A 20,561-nucleotide genomic window follows, 5' to 3' on the forward strand; every position below is an offset into this window, starting at 1 on the left:
AACAGCTGGGAGCGCCTGTGGAGCAGGGCTGTGTGTGCATACGAGCGACCAAATGAAATATGTTTGCTCCAAGAGGAGGAGGGGAAAATGTCATAAAAAGCGGAGGTCAAACCTACTTGATTTGATTGGCTACTTTGAGTGACATTGACGATCGCTGAGACTCTGCTTCTTGATCAAAAAAGTTGAAAATGTTTAAACTTTTATGCGTACCCAAAAACTGCTAGAAAAATGTGTCTTGCAGCAGCAAAGAAGAGCGCCCAGCAATCACGCTGGACCATAAGATAACCATGGTTTTACTGGTGCTGCTTTCCCTTTTTGAAGGTGAACCAGGTAGATGTGATGTTTGTAGACTGACAGTGAGGTGATGATGATGATGATTATGATGATGAAGGTGAATCAGCAGCTTCATCTCTTTGTTTTCTCCACATCTGAAGATCTTTGACTGGATGTGACTTCAGCAGATGAACTCCGTCAGTGTTTTTGTAGTGACAGAGTGCAGCTCTCCCAGCAGGGGGCGCTCTGCTATGGATCAGTGTGAGGACACAGAGGAGGGAGTCCCTCCCTCTAAAACCTCTCTGTGTGAGGAACATGAAGCTCTGAGGTGAGGATCTCTAACTGTCCATGACTCTTCTCCATGTCACAGCTCAGCACTCACATCACTCCACCTTCATCATCATCATCATCATCATCATCATCATCATCATCATCATCATCATCATCACTGTCTCATCTGCTGCTCACAGTAACTAATAATGTTGGATTTTTTGTATCAGGATGCAGGAACAGAGACCAGACTCTCCTGGACCCAGCTGTGTGTCCATGAAGAGTGACCGGTCTATAGATCGCTTTATTGACTTTAAAGATGGACGTCCGGCTGATGGAAGGTAAGATTTGAAATTGACAAAGAGCTCTGTTCTGCTTTTCTGTAGGCTCACTCTTTCATCCTCAGCCATATACATCACTCTCAGTCTTCAGTCCATGTTCACCTCTCCCAGGACTCGTACTTTTCTCCTGTTTCTCCTACTTCTCCACCAGAGGTCCTCAGAATTCACCTCCTTCTCTTCTAGGTTTCAATAGCCCACACTTTCCCTTCTACTCTACTCACCTGTCTTCATTTTCCTCATCAGCTTCATTTAGTTTTCTTACCACTTCATGATCATTGTGTGCGTTGGTTCTATCTTGTGTTTTTTCTTTTGAAGTGTTTGTATTTGAACCCTGACCTTCCTGAAGGCTGTAAAATGTGGAAAATAATCATTTTATTGCAGCTGTGAGTCCATTTTTTTTCTGCATTTGGGTCTTTCCCTGCGCCCTATTTCCCCGACCCTGTCAGAACTTAACCTGCCTGACACAGAACCAGCCGACAGTGTAATGGACTTTATGACTTTAAAGCAAAAAGAGCCCTACTAGAAAGAAGCTAAATATTCTTAGACAAAGTCAAAATAATAGGCCAAACCTTAAAAAGAGACAAATCTGAGGAAAGATTTATTTTTGGGCTTTTTGTTCCGTTTAGAGACGGGACAGTAGATAGAGTCGGAAAACAAGGAGAGCGAGAATGGGGAATGACATGCAGGAAAGGAGCCACAGGTCGGATTTAAACCCGAGCCACCCGCTTGGAGGGCTACAGTCTCCCTACATGGGACACGCACACTTACCACTTGGCCACCAGACCCCAATTAAAGCATTTTTATTGAATTAATATATTTGTTTTTCCCTCAGGTAGAATGAAAGTCCTCTCCTTCCTCACTCCCAATGATGACCAAAACAAACAGACATACTGTCCACAATATCAGATTTCATTCACTGAGAGTCTGCTTCTGCACGTCCATTTTAAAGCATGCACCATCAAGGATGGGAGCCACGGTTTAAAAACTGTGATTAGAGGATTATGGTCCACGAGGTGGATGTTGGATGTCCTGACTTTGTCCACAGCCCAGATCCTGAACCTGATGAGGTTCTGCTGGTGAGATGTTGGGCATTGAAAGCTTCAGGTCACGTTCACTAACCTACCTGGTCCATACATCCTGCTGATCCAGCTGACCATTGTATTGATATCTGACTACACTTTCTCCTGGACTACATAGTTTAACACTTGATCCTTGTTTTAGTGAATGGTATCTGAGTCCAGCTGAGGCATGTTTAATACATCAGGGATGACTTTGTCCCAGAAGTGAGTTCCAGGTTGAGGTTCCTGAAGTTGTTATGGACAAGTTCTTGATCTTGATCTGTTCTGTATCCTAATAGTAATTGCTGCTCGTTGTAAATGCTGCTCGGTCTCTAAATGTACTATGGAAGGTAGAGCCTTCAGTTATCAGGCCTGCTCGTGGTACCTACAGTCTCTAAATGTCTCTTATTGAATGTCTCCTTGACGCCTGAACGCAGCTGAAGAAAGAACAGCTGGGAGCGCCTGTGGAGCAGGGCTGTGTGTGCATACGAGCGACCAAATGAAATATGTTTGCTCCAAGAGGAGGAGGGGAAAATGTCATAAAAAGCGGATGTCAAACCTACTTGATTTGATTGGCTACTTTAAGTGACCTTGACGATCGCTGAGACTCTGCTTCTTGATCAAAAAAGTTGAAAATCGTACTTTGGACTCGTACTTTTCTCCTGTTTCTCCTACTTCTCCACCAGAGGTCCTCAGAATTCACCTCCTTCTCTTCTAGGTTTCAATAGCCCACACTTTCCCTTCTACTCTACTCACCTGTCTTCATTTTCCTCATCAGCTTCATTTAGTTTTCTTACCACTTCATGATTATTGTGTGCTTTGGTTCTATCTTGTGTTTTTTCTTTTGAAGTGTTTGTATTTGAACCCTGACCTTCCTGAAGGCTGTAAAATGTGGAGCAAGCAGCACTTAATCCCATCTGAAGTGATGTCAGTCTGAAGACTTTGTCCCAGAAGTGAGTTCCAGGTTGAGGTTCCTGAAGTTGTTATGGACAAGTTCTTGATCTTGATCTGTTCTGTATCCTAATAGTAATTGCTGCTCGTTGTAAATGCTGCTCGGTCTCTAAATGTACTATGGAAGGTAGAGCCTTCAGTTATCAGGCCTGCTCGTGGTACCTACAGTCTCTAAATGTACTATGGGAGGTAGAGCCTCCAGTTTTCAGACTCCTCTCCTCTGGAATCATCTTCCAGCCGGGGTGAGGGAGGGAGACACACTCTGTATTTTTAAGAATAGAATTAAAAGTAACTATACATTTTATAGTTAGGGCTGGCACTGGTGTGATGGCTTCAAACAAAATCAATTAGGTAAGCCGCTGCTGAGCGGGTTTAACACACTATCAAATAAAAACAAAAGGCAGGCCGCGGATCCAAAGTCAACTTATGAACTACATTTATTAATAGAAAACTTTTCAGCAAAACTAAACTTCACAAAATAAAATAAACAAACAGATTGCTATATAATGTATATCCTAAGCGGCCCTTTGCAGTCAAAAAACTGTTCCGCTTCCCCACTCTGACTCTCCCCCCAGGTGTCCTTAATCAACTTAAATTCCACTACCAATACGCCAAGGCTCCGCCCCATAGAGGGAGAAATAATGCACAGATACCCCCCAAATCAATTAGCAAAATGTAAAACCAAAATAAGCCAGAATAAACAATAATATAAACAAATAATTCTAAAGTCATTAATGTTTGGCTCTTTACGATTTTTACACTGTAAATAATTCATATGGCCATTTGGCCACAACATACCGGCCCCTAATTGTTTACACTAAAGCAAAACAATTACCTATCATACATTCAATGGGGCCAAAAAGACAGGAATTAGAAATACTTTACATACATTATCAACATACATTCAATAGTCCATAATAGTCAGGGGGGGTGTGTGTGTTTATGTTTGTATACATTTCTCGGGGGGCCAGAGGTTACCAGCACATAGCCCCCTTTTAATTAATTAACTGCCTCCAAGAGCAGGCAGAGTTTATCAATAGGTCTCTGTAAGATGCTGCTCTTGGTTTTCACCAAGACACTCCGGACGAGCCCTTTGGACCCCTGGAATGTCTTTACAACACGGCCCAGGAGCCAAGAGCTCCTCGGTGCTGTGTTGTCCACTATGATGACAAGGTCGTTCAGGCAAAGGTTCCTTTTGGGGTGGTGCCACTTGTTTCGCTGTTGTAAGATTGGAAGATATTCTCTAATCCATCTCCGCCAGAAGAGATCTGCCAGGTACTGTACCTGTCTCCATCTTCTCTGGGAGTACAGGTCTTCCTTCTGAAAGAGTCCAGGCAGCATGATTGGTTTCGTTTTGAGTTGAAGGAGGTGGTTTGGTGTAAGGGGTTCAAGGTCGTTAGGATCACTTGACACTGTTGTTATCGGCCTATCGTTCATTATTGCTTCGACCTCACATAGTGCTGTTTGTAAAGTTTCATCATCCAATATTTGCTCCTTTAAGACAGAGTAAAGAATCTTTTTCACAGGTCTGATTAGCCTTTCCCACACTCCACCGTGATGGGCTCCAAATGGTGGGTTGAATATCCATTTTACGCCATCCTTCAGTAATGTATTTTCCACTTTGTGATGATCAAATTTTCTGAGAGTGTCTTTAAACTCCTTCTGTGCCCCCACGAAATTTGTCCCATTGTCTGTGCGGATGCTTGTCACTGTTCCTCTGCGACACATGAATCTGCACAGAGCAGAAATGCAGGAATCAGTGTCCAATGAGTTTGCCACTTCTAAGTGTACAGCTCGACTCCCAAGGCAAGTAAAGATAACACCCCAGCGTTTAATATTTGACCAGCCCCGCTTCACCTCTATTGGTCCAAAATAATCAATACCCACATGTGTAAAGGGTGGTAGATCTGGAGACACTCTGTCCTCCGGAAGATCAGCCATTTTCTGCTCGCCAACCTTCGCTTGCATGCGGCCGCAGAGGACACAGTTCTTAATGATTCGTCTTGCAGATGAGTTTGCATGAGGCAACCAGAATCTTTGCTGTAGTCTGGAGAGCATGTGGCTTCTCCCTGAGTGCCCAGTCTGCAGATGGATATTTCGCATTAGTAGTTTGGATATGTGAGAGTTTTTGGGTAGTATAATTGGATTCTTTAAGTCTATAGGCATTGCTAACTTGCCTATTCTCCCTCCAACTCTCAGCATGCCTTCATCCACCATTGGGTCCAGTTTAAAAGATTTCCAACCGTGTGAGTTCCTGTGAGAAAAAGCATCTTTGCTCAAAGAGAATGATTGACCTTTCAGCATTTTTCATGTCTCCTACAGACAGATGTTGTACTTCACAGATTATCTTTAAAAGGTTCATTTTGTCTTTCAGGGTTTTTGCAGATGTCCAGCTAGAGTTTAGGTCAGTTTTTGTAGATTATTTTCTTTGATTTACTAAAAGAAGAAGTTCTCTAAACTTTAAGATCCAAGCAACACCTTTTTGTAGTCTGTTCCATGATGAGTAATACTCAATCAACTTGCTGGTTGGATTTTTCTCCACCATGCTTAGACTATTAACAGATGCCTTGTTTTTTTTTATCTCTGGAACATCGGGAGAAATTTGTCTCAATTTCTTAGGGGTCTCTGGCCAAGCTGTTTCTTGCAGTTCCAGATACTTGCCATCTTGACTCTAGGAAGGGTTCAACATGCAGCCCACGTGATGCCGCGTCTGCTGGGTTGTCTTTAGAGCCCACATGTCTCCATTGCTTTTCTTGAGATAGGTCATGGATCACTGAAAGTCTGTTGGCAACAAAAGTGTGGAATCTCTTTGTATGATTATGAATATATCCTAGCACAGAGGTGCTGTCTGTCCAAAATATAGAGTCTTTGATTTCTACTTGTAGTTCTCTTTTCAACACCCTGTCCACCTTTACTGCAAGCGTCGCCACTGTCAGCTCCAACCTGGGGATCGTAATCTGTTTCAGAGGAGTGACCCTGGATTTTCCCATAATGAATATGACATGGACTTGTCCAGCAACATTTGTAAACCTGAGGTAACTCACAGTGCCATAACCCATTTCGCTCGCATCACAGAAGTGATGGAGTTCTGTAGTTCTGATTGGGCCAAAATTCTCAGGTTTTATACACCTGTCCACTTGAAATCTGCTGAGCTGATCCAAACCTGTAACCCAGATCTGCCATTGCTTAGTCAGTTTTCCTGGGATGATTTCATCCCATCCACATTTTAATTTGCAGAGTTCTTGGAGTATTTGCCTGGCCTTAAGAATGAAAGGGGCAAGGAATCCCAACGGATCATAGATTGAGCTAACCATGGAAAGAATATCCCTTCTTGTGAGGGCTTTGTTCTTGATGGCGATTTTGAAGGTAAAGGAATCTCTTTCAGTATTCCATTGGATCCCAAGAGCCCTTTCAACTGGCAGTTTCTCTCTGTCCAGGTTTAGTTCCTTGAGATTCTTTGCTCCCTGATGTTCAGGAATACTCATCAGAACTTGGCGGCTATTACAGACCCATTTGGTCAATGAGAAGCATCCCTGAGAGCAAGCTTCTTTGAGGTCTCTGATAAGCCTGATGGCTTGATCTACTGTAGCTACTGATTTGAGGCAGTCGTCAACATAGAAATTGTGTTGGATTGATTCTGTTACCTCCTTTTCGTACTTGTAGTTGTTGTCTTCTGCTGTTTGTTTTAGAGCAAAATTGGCAATGCTAGGCGAAGAAACAGCGCCAAAGAGGTGAACCTTCATTCTATAGGCTTCCAAGGGTTTGTTGGTGTCTCCACTAGGCCACCACAGAAACCTGAGGAAGTCCCTCTGGTTGTCATTAACCATTACCTGATAGAACATTGCCTCAGTATCTGCCATTAAAGCTATTTGTTCCTGGCAAAACCTGAGTAGAACTCCAATGAGAGCGTTTGCCAGGTCAGGACCTTGGAAGAGTTCTTTGTTCAAAGATGTGCCTTTGTAGGATGAAGCACAGTCAAACACAACTCTTACTTTTCCTTTCTGACGATGGTAAACACTGTGATGAGGTATGTACCATACCTGTCCGTCTCTCCGACCTAGCTGTTCAGTTGGCACTTTCTCTGCAAATCCTTTCTTGAACACATCATCCATGAAACTTTTGTACTCCATTGCATAACCTTCATCCCTTTTGAATCTCCTAAGAAGATTTAAGATGCGCTGTTCTGCCATTTCATAGTTGTCAGGCATTACAGTCTCTTTGTTGCGAAAAGGCAAAGGTAGGTGATAGTGTCCATCTTTTTGTACAACTGAGGTTGATGCGATCTTCATGAATCTTCTGTCCTCATCTGACATTTCATTTTTCTCTTCACAGGCCTTTTCAGGGAAGTCCTGATTATATTGTCTTATCAGGAGATCCTTTAGTTGACCAACTGATATTCGATCGGCCATTGCTACCACGGGTCCAGATTCCACAGCAGAACAAGAATAAAGTGGCCCATTTACCACCCATCCAAACACTGCCTTGACTGCATATGGTCCATTTCCTTGGCTATTTATTATGTCCCATAGTTCCATTGCTTTAGGCACATCAACTGCTATTAGAAGATCAATATCAGCATCAATTTCATTCAGTTGTATTCTGTTTAGATATGGCCATCTTTCGAGATCCTTAGAGGTAGGTATATTCTCCTTTGAGACAGGTATCTTATTTTGTGTGAACACTTTGGGTAGGTTAAGTTAGGTGCTGCCCTCCAAGTTACTTATCTCCAATCCAGTGAGTTCATAACTCTTTACAGGCCTTTCCTGCCCCATGGTTTTTAAGACAACTGTAGTTCGCCTTGCTTTAGGGTTTAGCTGCTTCATCAGATGCTCTGTGCAAAATGATGCAGAGCTGCCAGGATCGAGGAATGCATAAGTTGAGATGAATTTATTCCCTTTATCAACTTTTACTCTGACTGGCACAATGGCTAATGCGCAGTCCCTACCGGCCCCAGTTACTTCATCCGCTGAAACAAGAGCACTGCTGACGGATGTTTCTTTTGTTTTGGTAGGGCTAGCATTAGGTTTGAGTTCTTGATATGTCGTTCCTATGCCTTCTATGTGTACAATTGTTGATTGATTCCTGATACACTTTTGACATGTCAGCCTTCGTTTGCAGTTTTTGCTTATATGTCCTTTTATTAAACATCCAAAGCTGTGACCATTTGTTTTTAGGAAATCAACCTTTTTCTTTTGTGGAAGGACTTTAAATTTTACACAATCTGTTACTACATGCTTGTCTTTACAGAAAGTGCATTGAGAAGCAGGACTGCCACCTGCTGGCAGCTGTTTGAATGTGCAGTGCTGTCCCATACCTGGGTGTGAAGCACTGCCTTGAAAGTCTGTTGTTAATATAGTAGCAAAGCTGCTACCTTGGCTCTTATGTGCTTTTAGGTTCACTGTTTGGTTTCTTGTTACCATCCTTTTGTTTGACAGGTGGTGGTCTTGAATATCTCCAAACAATGGATCCAGAAGTATATTTGCTTGTTTTTCCATGAATTCCACAAGGTGTTGGAATCTAGCTCTCCTGTTTGTTCTTTGCAAAACCTCATAGGCTGCCATTCGCCATCTTTCTCGAAATTTATAAGGAAGTTTGGATGCGATCGACCTTAAAGTTGAGGGAATATCAAGCTCCTCCATGTGCTGCAAATCCTGCATAGCATTACAGCATATGCATTCAGCGCTCCTCCATCATCAGCTTTAATAAGAATCCATTTCAATGCCTTTTCCAAATAAGCACAGGATATTTTGATTTCGTCCCCATAGGGCTCCTTTAATAGTTGTTTGGCTTTTATAAAACCTCTTTGTGCATCCATATGTAGACAGCTTCGGACAAGACTTTTAGGCTGGCCTGAGGTGTATTGCTCAAGAAAATAGAGCCTATCCTGGCTGCTATTGGTTTTATCCTCAATAAGGTGCTTAAATGCCTGCATAAAAGATTTATATGCCATAGGATCACCATCAAATATTGTTATCTTCATAGTCGGCAGCATGGCTAGTTTTTGTTGCATTATTATAAGTTCAGCAATGTCGTTCTGTCTTTGCCCTGTGTTAATGTTATCATGATTGTCGTGGCTACAGACTGAGTCATCCATACTGTGTAACCTGGAAGGCATTGAATGTTTAGTTGATTGTGAAGGGTTGTGAAAATCGCTTTGATGATGCATTGTTTCAACAGTTTTCTGAAGGGGTGTTTTAGGCACTGCACCCATTCTCATAAACTCCACCGGTGTGACCTCAGGATTCATAAAGTCTATTTTCCTTTGTCTATTTTCATCCAGATATGCATTCATTCCATCCAATCGAGTTTCTTCCTCCACTCCAGGTCCTGGGTACATTTCATCCATTTGAGTGTTTTGGAGAATCTTCATTTTGGCAGCTGATGCTGCAATTTCTGCGTTGAGCTCCATGTTCTCCAATTATGTCTTCAACTTTGCTTCTTGCAGTAACAGTGCATGTTTGTCCTTTAGGACAGCAGGGCAGCATTTTCAGCAGCTGCCTTCCTACATGCCAATGATGCTGAGGAAGAAGCCTTTGATCCTCTTGATTTTCTTGACACATTAGAGATGCTGTCCTGAGGTTCAATCCTCAATTGTGCAATTTGTTCCTTTTTCCATATTTCAACCTCTTTCACACAATATTTAAAGTTGAACATCCTAGGCTCAAATTTTCCTTTACAGGATGCTTTGAGAGCTTTTAACATTTCTTCTGCCTCTGCAGAGGTTTTGGGAATTTCCATGCTTTATTTTATTTATCATTCGTTATTATGATGACAGTTTTGTTTATTTATTTTTTGCGGAGTGCAGCAAGACGTCATTTTGTGATGCTCCCTTGCTTACGGAGCATGTTTAGCCTATATTGCATTGCATTTAGATCAGCGCCGTTCGTCAACTCTTTAAACACAGCCCACATCCATAAACACGTTAATTTGCACTCATCTTCAGTCTGTTCATATCGTCTCTTGTATTTTAATTCTCATCCAACATTTCTGACATGTCATACAAAGCGTTGAACACCAATCCATTCATCATTTATTTGTTTACTCACGACCGGACCAGTGTTTCCTCTCTGGCGTCTTGTCCTGTTCACAGTGTGTTTCTTCTTGATCGTAGCAGAGTTTTTTGACTTAATGTGATGGCTTCAAACAAAATCAGTTAGGTAAGCCGCTGCTGAGCGGGTTTAACACGCTATCAAATAAAAACAAAAGGCAGCCACGGATCCAAAGTCAAATTATAAACTAAATTTATTAATAGAAAACTTTTCAGCAAAAATAAACTTCACAAAATAAAATAAACAAACAGATCGCTATATAATGTATATCCTAAGTGGCCCTTTGCAGTCAAAAAACTGTTCCGCTTCCCCACTCTCACTCTCCCCCCAGGTGTCCTTAATCAACTTAAATTCCACTGCCGATACGTCGCAGCTCCGCCCCATAGAGGGAGAAATAATGCACAGATACCCCCCAAATCAATTAACAAAATGTAAAACCAAAATAAGCCAGAATAAACAATAATATAAACAAATAATTCTAAAGTCATTAATGTTTGGCTCTTTACGATTTTTTCACTGTAAAAAATTCATATTGCCATTTGGCCACAACAGCTGGTGTAGACCAGCTCCTAGTTATGCTGCTATAGGCTTAGACTACTGGGGGAACTGGCACCTTGAGCTCCTATATCTCCCTCTCTCTCTCTCTCTCTCTCTCTCTCTCTCTCTCTCTCTCTCTGTGAGATCATATTACTGCATGTTGCTATCTGTAAATCTCAGTTACTAACCACAGCATCTTTCTGAGCTGTGTTTATGTTTAAGTCGTCTTCTGTTAACTTTAATTTCATCAGTCTAAAGAATTTGAGGACAGACACAGTGTTGGCTGTATTCTGAGTGAGATACTGTTCTAATAGAAACAGAGAGAACTGTGGAGAACTTCAGCTCTGCCTCCTGATTACTGATTATCCATCTGCCAGTTTAAACTGGAACAATCTGATTAAAAATGATCTTTGTTCTAAATGCTTTCATTAACCAGCTGTTTGTTTGTATCAGGATGCAGGAACAGAGACCAGACTCTCCTGGACCCAGCTGTGTGTCCATGAAGAGTGACCGGTCTATAGGTCGCCTTATTGACTTTAAAGATGGACGTCCTGCTGATGGAAGGTGAGAATTAAAAATCAAGTTAATGTTATGTCTCTGTTGTTTTAAGACTCATATCTTAGCTCAGAGTTTCATTATATATATCCTGTTGTTTTCTTGTGTAATATGTCCTGTCACAGAGTTCAACAGGAGAGCTCCAACATTCACAGAGATCAATCAGACCAGCAGAATCCAACAGACCTGGACTCCATCTTTATGGTGTGTTCAACACACTGTTAATTAATATACTACCATTACAATAATTTAATGCTAAGTTATTGTTCTGTTTAGACCAGCTGACCTTCAGACTGACAGATGAACCACATGTTGAGTTCTACCAGTTTATATTAAATATCCAGTGTCTCCTTCTGTTCCAGCTGCTGGAGGAGAACATCATCACCTTTGTGAAGAACGAGCTGAAGAGAGTCCAGAGGGTTCTGAGTCCAGATTACCCAGAATGCTTAGAGAGTCAGAGTGAGGATGAAGAGCAGGGGAGAAGCTGCAAAGAGGCATTTTTGAAGATCACTCTCCACTTCCTGAGGAGAATGAAGCAGGAGGAGCTGGCTGACTGTCTGCAGAGCAGTAAGAACATTTTAACAGATTTAGGATTTTAGAAAAAAAGGACAAAGAGGTTTAAAGATCCAAACTCAGATAGTCATGTCATCTATATCAGGATCTGTTAATTGATTTCAGTTCTTTCTTTATTCAGGAACAGTCGCTGCAGAGTGCCGGCGTAAACTCAAATGTAACCTGAAGGAGAAGTTCCAGTGTGTGTTTGAGGGGATTGCTAAAGCAGGAAACCCAACCCTTCTAAACCAGATCTACACAGAGCTCTACATCACAGAGGGAGGGACTGGAGAGGTCAATGATGAACACGAGGTCAGACAGATTGAAACAGCATCCAGGAAACCACACAGACCAGAAACAACCATCAGACAAGAAGACATCTTTAAAGTCTCACCTGGAAGAGATGAGCCAATCAGAAGAGTGATGACAAAGGGAGTGGCTGGCATCGGGAAAACAGTCTTAACACAGAAGTTCACTTTGGACTGGGCAGAAGACAAAGACAACCAGGACATACAGTTCACATTTCCATTCACTTTCAGAGAGCTGAATGTGCTGAAGAAGAAAAAGTTCAGCTTGGTGGAACTTGTTCATCACTTCTTTCCTGAAACCAAAGAAGCAGGAATCTGCAGGTTTGAAGAGTTCCAGGTTGTGTTCATCTTTGACGGTCTGGATGAGTGTCGACTTCCTCTGGACTTTAAAAACAACGAGACCCTGACTGATGTCACAGAGTCCACCTCAGTGGATGTGCTGCTGACAAACCTCATCAGGGGGAAACTGCTTCCCTCTGCTCACCTCTGGATAACTACAAGACCTGCAGCAGCCAATCAGATCCCTCCTGAGTGTGTTGACATGGTGACAGAGGTCAGAGGGTTCACTGACCCACAGAAGGAGGAGTACTTCAGGAAGAGGTTCAGAAATGAGGAGCAAGCCGACAGAATCATCTCCCACATCAAGACATCCAGAAGCCTCCACATCATGTGCCACATCCCAGTCTTCTGCTGGATCACTGCTACAGTTCTGGAGGATGTGCTGAAGACCAGAGAGGGAGGAGAGCTGCCCAAGACCCTGACTGAGATGTACATCCACTTCCTGGTGGTTCAGTCCAAACTGAAGAACATCAAGTATGATGGAGGAGCTGAGACAGATCCACACTGGAGTCCAGAGAGCAGGAAGATGATTGAGTCTCTGGGAAAACTGGCTTTTGAGCAGCTGCAGAAAGGAAACCTGATCTTCTATGACTCAGACCTGACAGAGTGTGGCATCGATATCAGAGCAGCCTCAGTGTACTCAGGAGTGTTCACACAGATCTTTAAAGAGGAGAGAGGACTGTACCAGGACAAGGTGTTCTGCTTCATCCATCTGAGTGTTCAGGAGTTTCTGGCTGCTCTTCATGTCCATCTGACCTTCATCAACTCTGGAGTCAATCTGATGTCAGAAAAACAAACAAGATCTCGGAGGTCTAAATTATTCAGAGAAAAACCTGACCCAACACTTTTATATCAGAGTGCTGTGGACCAGACCTTACAGAGTCCTAATGGACACCTGGACTTGTTCCTCCGCTTCCTCCTCGGTCTTTCTCTAGAGACCAATCAGAATCTCATACGAGGTCTGCTGACACACACAGGAAGTGGCTCAAAGACTTATCAGAAAACAGTCAAGTACATCAAGGAGAAGATCAGTGAGGATCTGTCTGCAGAGAAAAGCATCAATCTGTTCCACTGTCTGAATGAACTGAATGATCGTTCTCTAGTGGAGGAGATCCAACAGTCCCTGAGATCAGGACGTCTCTCCACAGATAAACTGTCTCCTGCTCAGTGGTCAGCTCTGGTCTTCATCTTAATGTCATCAGAAAAAGATCTGGACGTGTTTGACCTGAAGAAATACTCTGCTTCAGAGGAGGCTCTTCTGAGGCTGCTGCCTGTGATCAAAGCTTCAAACAAAGCTCTGTACGTGCTCACATAACTATCCAGTTCAAATGTAGTTCTCCTCTCAGAAATAACAACTATAGTTTGTAATTGCTTTCATTTGTGTTCTTCTGAATCCTCTTCAGGCTGAGAGGTTGTAACCTCTCAGAGAGAAGCTGTGAAGCTCTGCCCTCAGTCCTCAGCTCCCAGTCCTCTAGTCTGAGAGAGCTGGACCTGAGCAACAACAACCTGCAGGATTCAGGAGTGAAGCTGCTGTGTAGTGGTTTAAAGACTCTACACTGTTCACTGGAAACGCTCAGGTAAGGACTTATTCATGTGAAAGTTTACCCAATAAGCTTAAATGTACTTAGGTTATTTGATATTTTGATTAACTTACCAAACATATCCTCTTCAGGCTGAGTGGTTGTAACCTCTCAGAGAGAAGCTGTGAAGCTCTGTCCTCAGTCCTCAGCTCCCAGTCCTCTAGTCTGAGAGAGCTGGACCTGAGCAACAACAACCTGCAGGATTCAGGAGTGAAGCTGCTGTGTAGTGGTTTAAAGACTCTACACTGTTCACTGGAAACGCTCAGGTAAGGACTTATTCATGTGAAAGTTTACCCAATAAGCTTAAATGTACTTAGGTTATTTGATATTTTGATTAACTTACCAAACATATCCTCTTCAGGCTGAGTGGTTGTAACCTCTCAGAGAGAAGCTGTGAAGCTCTGTCCTCAGTCCTCAGCTCCCAGTCCTCTAGTCTGAGAGAGCTGGACCTGAGCAACAACAACCTGCATGATTCAGGAGTGAAGCTGCTGTCTACTGGATTAAAGAGTCCACTCTGTAGACTGGACACTCTCAGGTAAGGACTTATTCATGTGAAAGTTTACCCAATAAGCTTAAATGTACTTAGTTTATTTGATATTTTGATTAACTTACCAAACATATCCTCTTCAGGCTGAGTGGTTGTAACCTCTCAGAGAGAAGCTGTGAAGCTCTGTCCTCAGTCCTCAGCTCCCAGTCCTCTAGTCTGAGAGAGCTGGACCTGAGCAACAACAACCTGCAGGATTCAGGAGTGAAGCTGCTGTCTACTGGATTAAAGAGTCCACTCTGTAGTCTGGACACTCTCAGGTTAGTGTGCTGCTGATCCACATTATTCATCTAAGATCATGTTTTCTTGATGAATCATTTATTAAATGGGCCTTGGTGGTGGTTTAAAGTTTTCCTGTATGTTTCCACATTAAAGCTGTAAAGCTCTGAGCTCGTTCTATAGCTCTCAGTCTTTTAGTCTGAGGAAGCTGGACTGGAATAAAGAAAGTTAAATATGAAGTTCTTTCCCCACCAACAAACAAACCATGGATAATGTTTGGAACATAAAGAACTAAAGAATCTTTATTTCAGATGAAACAGTTCAGAACTGTTTCTACATCACTGCTGATGTCAAAGCAGTCTGTTTGTTTATCTCACGCTCTGTCTTACCTTCACTATTTGTCACCAGAGTAAATATTGATTAGTATCAGATTATGAAGTCTATTCTGTTCAGCTGCATGGTTATGACGGGATGTTACTGGTAAAACAGAGAAGAATGGACCAATGGATGTTAAGCATGTTGTGTGTGTGTGTGTGTGTGTGTGTGTGTGTGTGTGTGTGTGTGTGTGTGTGTGTGTGTGTGTGTGTGTGTGTGTGTAGTTTTTTAGGCTGTCTGATCACAGAAGAAGGTTGTGCGTCTCTGGCCTCAGCTCTAAGCTCCTCCCCCCTGAGACATCTGGACCTGAGCTACAATCATCCAGGAGAACGAGGAGAGAAGCTGCTGTCTGCTGGACTGGAGGATCCACACTGCAGACTGGAGACACTGGGGTACAGACAGACACACAGAAGCTGTCTCACTGTTTCTGAATGATGAACTCTGCTTCTTGTCTGATGCTGGATTTAAATGAAGATGTATGAAATAGATTCTGATTTGGTTTCTTCCTCCAGGTTGGACCATAGTGGACTGCACAGACTGAAGCCTGGTCTGAGGAAGTGTGAGTGTGTTTTCATTTCTCTTCATCAGAACACAGCAGCACATGTTGGAGTGTAGAAGAGTAAATGCTCTTGAACAATCAGACAGAGACTATGGCTTGTGAATAGAGGATTTGTTTATTTCTCTCGGAGAAGTTGATAACAATAACTTAGATTTATATAGCGCCTTTCATGAAACCCAAAGATGCTTTACAAAGTGTGTGTGTGTGTGTGTGTGTGTGTGTGTGTGTGTGTGTGTGTGTGTGTGTGTGTGTGTGTGTGTGTGTGTGTGTGTGTGTGTGTCATGATCTTATGACTTGGCTAAATTCAGAGGTTAGACAACTATTGGTTTGTGCCTGCTGCTGTCCAGATTGTGTTTCTGTTATGATTAAACCTTTCAAACTACAACAGGATGAGGGCTGGAAGTAACACAAAGTGATGATAAAAGTGAGGGTGATGGAAACTCATGAGAGTTTAAATATGAAATAAAAAATGTAAACTGAAATAAAAGTGATAATCCAGTGAATAGAAAATCACCATTCATCACATCCAACAGAAATGTATATTTTACAACATTCAGTTTTTGTGACATTTCACATTTTGATGTTGGCTGCTGGCCGGCTGCTCGTAGTCGAGCTCGTGGAGCTCATCAACTTTAAAAACAGCAGAAATCATTTTTGATTTGACGTTCATTTTCATAAACATGTAAATATGCAGAGTCTCCAACATCAAGTTCTCTCCTCAAAAACATCCAGACGTGAATTCAGTGATGAAATAGAAACAGAATATCTTTAGAGACATAAGCTAGCTCTCCTCCTCGTCTTCTGGCTGTGCAGACAGTAAGGCACACAGCAAAGTCCACGATCACCATAGTACAGGCCAGCAGGAACATCCAACAACAATACACAAGTCAGCTGCAGGCCGCCAGGTGGCCAGGTGAGGTCGGGACGGCGTGGCCTACGCCTTAGACAAGCAGAGAAAAACTCACAAGGACTGAGTTATCATCTGTTTCTTCAGATTTCGATCTGTTCATCCTGTGCAGTTAAATTTCAATTAAAACAAAAACATGTATGTTGTAGAGCCTAGATTGATGGAAAAGAAATGGTCTCCATGACTTCAGAAACACAGTTTAAAACTAGTTAGACAGGACAAAGGGACGTGGCACACTCCTGCTGCCATCACATTGTGTGTGACAGTGAAAGTGGAAATGAGGCTCCTGTTTGTGCTGAATGTGACCTCTGAGGACAGAACAGTTGGAGACAGCAGATGGTTCATAGATTCTTTGTGCTGCACTTTGATTAGTCAGACTTTATTCACTGCATGTGTTTGTTGATTTGGATCTCCATTCTTCCTGGCTGCCATGGTAACTCCATTTGAACTTGATTAGAAGTGGATTATTACATTTCAGTGCTGTCAAACATCATTCAGTGCTGAATATGAACTGTAAGTTTGATTGACTCTCAGTAAGTAGGGGTGTAACGGTACACAAACATTTCAGTTCGGTACAGTTCTCAGTTTTGAAGCTTCGGTTTGGTACATTTTCACTACAGTAAAGGGACCTGATGCAACGCTTTTTTTTTTCTTTATTAGGAACATTTATAATTTCCCTTTTACACATTGGACTAAGTGCAGCATCGACAGTTCAGACCTAACATTTTAAATTAAACATTGTGGAAAAAAAAACATAAAATAAACTTATACTGCTTCCTTCAACCAAAAGAGTCTCCAATAAATTAAAAAAACGAATGAAATAAAGTATTTTAGAATGAAATGAAGTCATTAATATAGCCTATATGTAAAAATATTTCTTTTAAATTACACTGACACCTTTTAGTTTATGAAGGCAACACTTTTTTGAATGCTCTTTGAGCACATAATAAACCTAATCACATCTGGGACAGTGTAGTTTCAGAACTATTAATATTTCCCTTTGTCGATATAAGAACTTCAATGGCATTTTTTATGGCTTTGGCCCATTTAGAATTACTAGCAAAAGGCTGTCTGTTTTTTCCTAGTTGCAGTGATGTTTACGTTCACGTGGTGCCTTTTCAAGTGCTTTAATAAGTTGGACGTGTTGCCTGTGACGTACCCAATGTCCGCTGAACAACAACGGCACACTACTCTCGTCTTGTCAACGTCTCTTTGTCCATTATTGTGGGAATGGGGAGGGAGGTGTTCATTCTATCATGCTGCAGGTTATGCTCCCACACAGACGCATCTCCCCCTCCCCTTTTGCTCTTAGTTTGAGCGGGATCATCGCTGAAAATGAAAACAAAACTTAAGAGTAAGTCTGTAAAAAGAACTCCATCCCGGTTATATGCAACTGTCCAGACCAACAGGACTCGAGGAACTACTAATCTGCACAGTTTGCACAGTTTATGTTTGAACTTTTTTACAAGTTATTAACTAAAAGCTGTGTCCCATACCAGCAGCTGCAGCCTTCCTCCACCCTGAGGTGTGCTTCTGCTTTGCGGTCCGTGTGGGAACACAGATTAAATCACTTTTGTTCCGCGCGTACTCGGATCAGTCCTGTACTGAAACGGTCCGGTCCGAGTACGTGTACCTTTACACCTCTATCAGTAAGTGTCAGTAAAGTTGTTGATGAATGAACAGATGATAACCTGCAGCTGTGTTGTGTCTCGTTCTCTCCATCAGACGCCTGTGAGCTGGAACTGGACACAAACACAGTGAACAGAAAACTGAAACTGTCTGACAACAACAGGAAGGTGACATGGGGGGAGGAGCTTCAGTCATATCCTGATCATCCAGACAGATTTCATAACTGGTGTCCTCAGCTGCTGTGTAGGACTGGTCTGACTGGTCGCTGTTACTGGGAGGTCGAGTGGAGAGGAGAGGTTGATGTATCAGTGAGTTACAGAGGAATCAGAAGGAGAGGAGGCAGTAATGAATGTTTGTTTGGATATAATGATCAGTCCTGGAGTCTGATCTGCTCTGATGAAGGTTACTCTGTCTATCACAATAACATAAGAACAGAGATCTCCTCCTCCTCCTCCTCCTCCTCCTCCTCCTCCTCCTCCTCTGTCTCTAACAGAGTAGCAGTGTATGTGGACTGTCCTGCTGGCTCTCTGTCCTTCTACAGAGTCTCCTCCGACACACTGATCCACCTCCACACCTTCAACACCACATTCACTGAACCTCTCTATCCTGGGTTTATGTTCTGGTCTCCTGGTTCTTCAGTGTCTCTGTGTGGTCTGTCAGTCTGAGAAACACTGCTGACTGAAGATCAGCTGACTCTGTTCACTCTGTCCAGCTGGTCTGTTTCATGGTTGGTGGGTGTGATCATGGGCCCTGAAAACAGCAGTCATCAAGCCACTACTAGAAAAGAACAATCTAGACAACAATGAATAATTACAGGCCTATATCAAATCTTCCTCTGTTAGGTCAAATGCTAGACAAAGCTGTGTTTCAGAAGTTAAATAACTTCTTGATATTGAACAACTGTTTGGATGTCTTCCAGTCAGGTTTTGGACCAAAAAGCAGCACTGAGACAGCTCTGGTTAAAGAGTAACTAAACCCTAAAACCACTTTCTTCAACTCTAAACCTCTGTATTTGAGTATTAAGTAGTGTTATGGATCAATCCAAGTCCCAATCTCGACATTTGAGTACAAAGTGTGAATCATCATGTGTCTGGTCAAGATTCCTTTTACATTAAATATTTTACTGCACTCTGAGCACCTACGTGGTCTCTTACCTTTCTTCAGTTCCTTATTTTTCAAGTTTAAAGTGAAAGTCTGCAGTCGTATTTCTTCCAGGGACTTGAGATTCTCCACCTCTTTGGAATCATAATAATCCTCCTTTAAAAGAACAGAATTAAAACATAGGTCAGGGTAGGCTATAGGGCTGTGTAAGTAAATTCAGTTGCATTGTTATCCCAATGAAAGGATTTGCAACCATCACATCGCTGTAGTCAGAATTTATTGCAAGAAAATTGTATTTATGCAGATTTCAGCGGTTGCCCCTTATATTGCAGAGTTTAACCATCAAAGACAATATTCATAGACTTAATGAAAACATTCATACATCTTTATATTCAACAGAATTTATTTACTTTTTTATATTTTTATACTTCTAAACAAACATGAATAAAATGGTAATAACTCTAATATTTCATATAAATAAATACAAATAACTAGTTTAACAGAACAAACAATATCAAACAGTGCAGGGAGTAGAAGTGGTCACAGATGGCCGAGGGATAGCAGGGGACAGGATTAACTTTATTGTCTCACAAAGTGAGAAATTTGTCTTCAGCTCTTCACCCGTGCTGCAGCAATAAAAACATCAACATCATCCTTCACATCAAACATAAAACGATAACATTATTAAGTATATAAATACTTTGGGTTCTTAGCACGAGGCAGCCCGGGTCGCTACAGAGCAGCGCCACCGTTGGAAACCGGTTAATTGTTTTATGATTGCATCTGGAGAGAGAAGATGAGCATTTGTGAAACAATGGGCATTTTATAATATAGAGTGAACACAAAATATTAATAAAAATATTTTACAAAATAGAAGAAACAAAGAAATGCATCCAAATAAAGTTAAGTACCTGTTCTCGGGCAAAGCCTCCTGTGAAGCATCTGACAACGACAGAAGAAATCGGCTCTTTGACTATTGTTGAGAAACAATAAAAACAAAAGAAAAACAAAGACTGCACAACAAGAAGCTCATAGAAAGTGTAGAAAACAGCAAAATACAAAAGCAAATATTGATAATTTTATTGCAGATTTTGTGAGTACATTTTGGCAACCAAGGTGTCCAGAGGTTAAATAGAAAAGACTAATGCAATCAAATCAACTTTGTTACTAGTTTGTCACATATCCAAGACTCTAATCATCATTCAACTAATAACTTTGCATTTAAAGGGTTACAATTCAGAAAATAATTGAATGTTTTGAGCAAGTCGAAAGTTGTTTAACTTTAACTACACTGTAAAAAAAAAGATACACCATAACTACTCTATAAAATTGAGGCAACAGATTGCACGCAATATTATTAATTAAATCTAACTATGTTAAAAGTTGAGTTAATGTTACTCAAATCAGACCCTTA

At 41.8% G+C, this 20,561-nt stretch overlaps 1 protein-coding gene across 1 annotated transcript; it reads left to right on the forward strand.

Annotated features, from left to right (window-relative positions):
• The first annotated feature begins 423 nt into the window (after positions 1 to 423).
• Positions 424 to 19,187, forward strand: LOC136181098 (NLR family CARD domain-containing protein 3-like). The gene is made up of 12 exons (XM_065961404.1): positions 424 to 601; positions 774 to 884; positions 10,933 to 11,043; positions 11,160 to 11,238; positions 11,397 to 11,601; positions 11,729 to 13,532; positions 13,637 to 13,810; positions 13,906 to 14,079; positions 14,175 to 14,348; positions 15,176 to 15,343; positions 15,464 to 15,510; positions 18,143 to 19,187. Exons 1-12 carry the CDS (start codon positions 462 to 464, stop codon positions 18,709 to 18,711), a joined length of 3,756 nt encoding a protein of 1,251 aa, XP_065817476.1. The 5' UTR covers positions 424 to 461; the 3' UTR covers positions 18,712 to 19,187.
• Positions 19,188 to 20,561: the final 1,374 nt, after the last annotated feature.

Source organism: Labrus bergylta, chromosome 2 (genome assembly GCF_963930695.1).
Source record: "Labrus bergylta chromosome 2, fLabBer1.1, whole genome shotgun sequence".
Taxonomy (NCBI): Eukaryota; Metazoa; Chordata; class Actinopteri; order Labriformes; family Labridae; genus Labrus; species Labrus bergylta.

What these genes read in the sequence shown, in the direction of transcription:
- LOC136181098 (XM_065961404.1), top strand. Translation starts at nt 462, where the DNA reads ATGAACTCCGTCAGTGTTTTTGTAGTGACAGAGTGCAGCTCTCCCAGC. An exon ending in TGTAGACTGGACACTCTCAG is followed by an intron (nt 14,349 to 15,175) that starts GTAAGGACTTAT and finishes GTGTGTGTGTAG; the next exon opens with TTTTTTAGGCTGTCTGATCA. An exon ending in GAAGCCTGGTCTGAGGAAGT is followed by an intron (nt 15,511 to 18,142) that starts GTGAGTGTGTTT and finishes TCTCTCCATCAG; the next exon opens with ACGCCTGTGAGCTGGAACTG.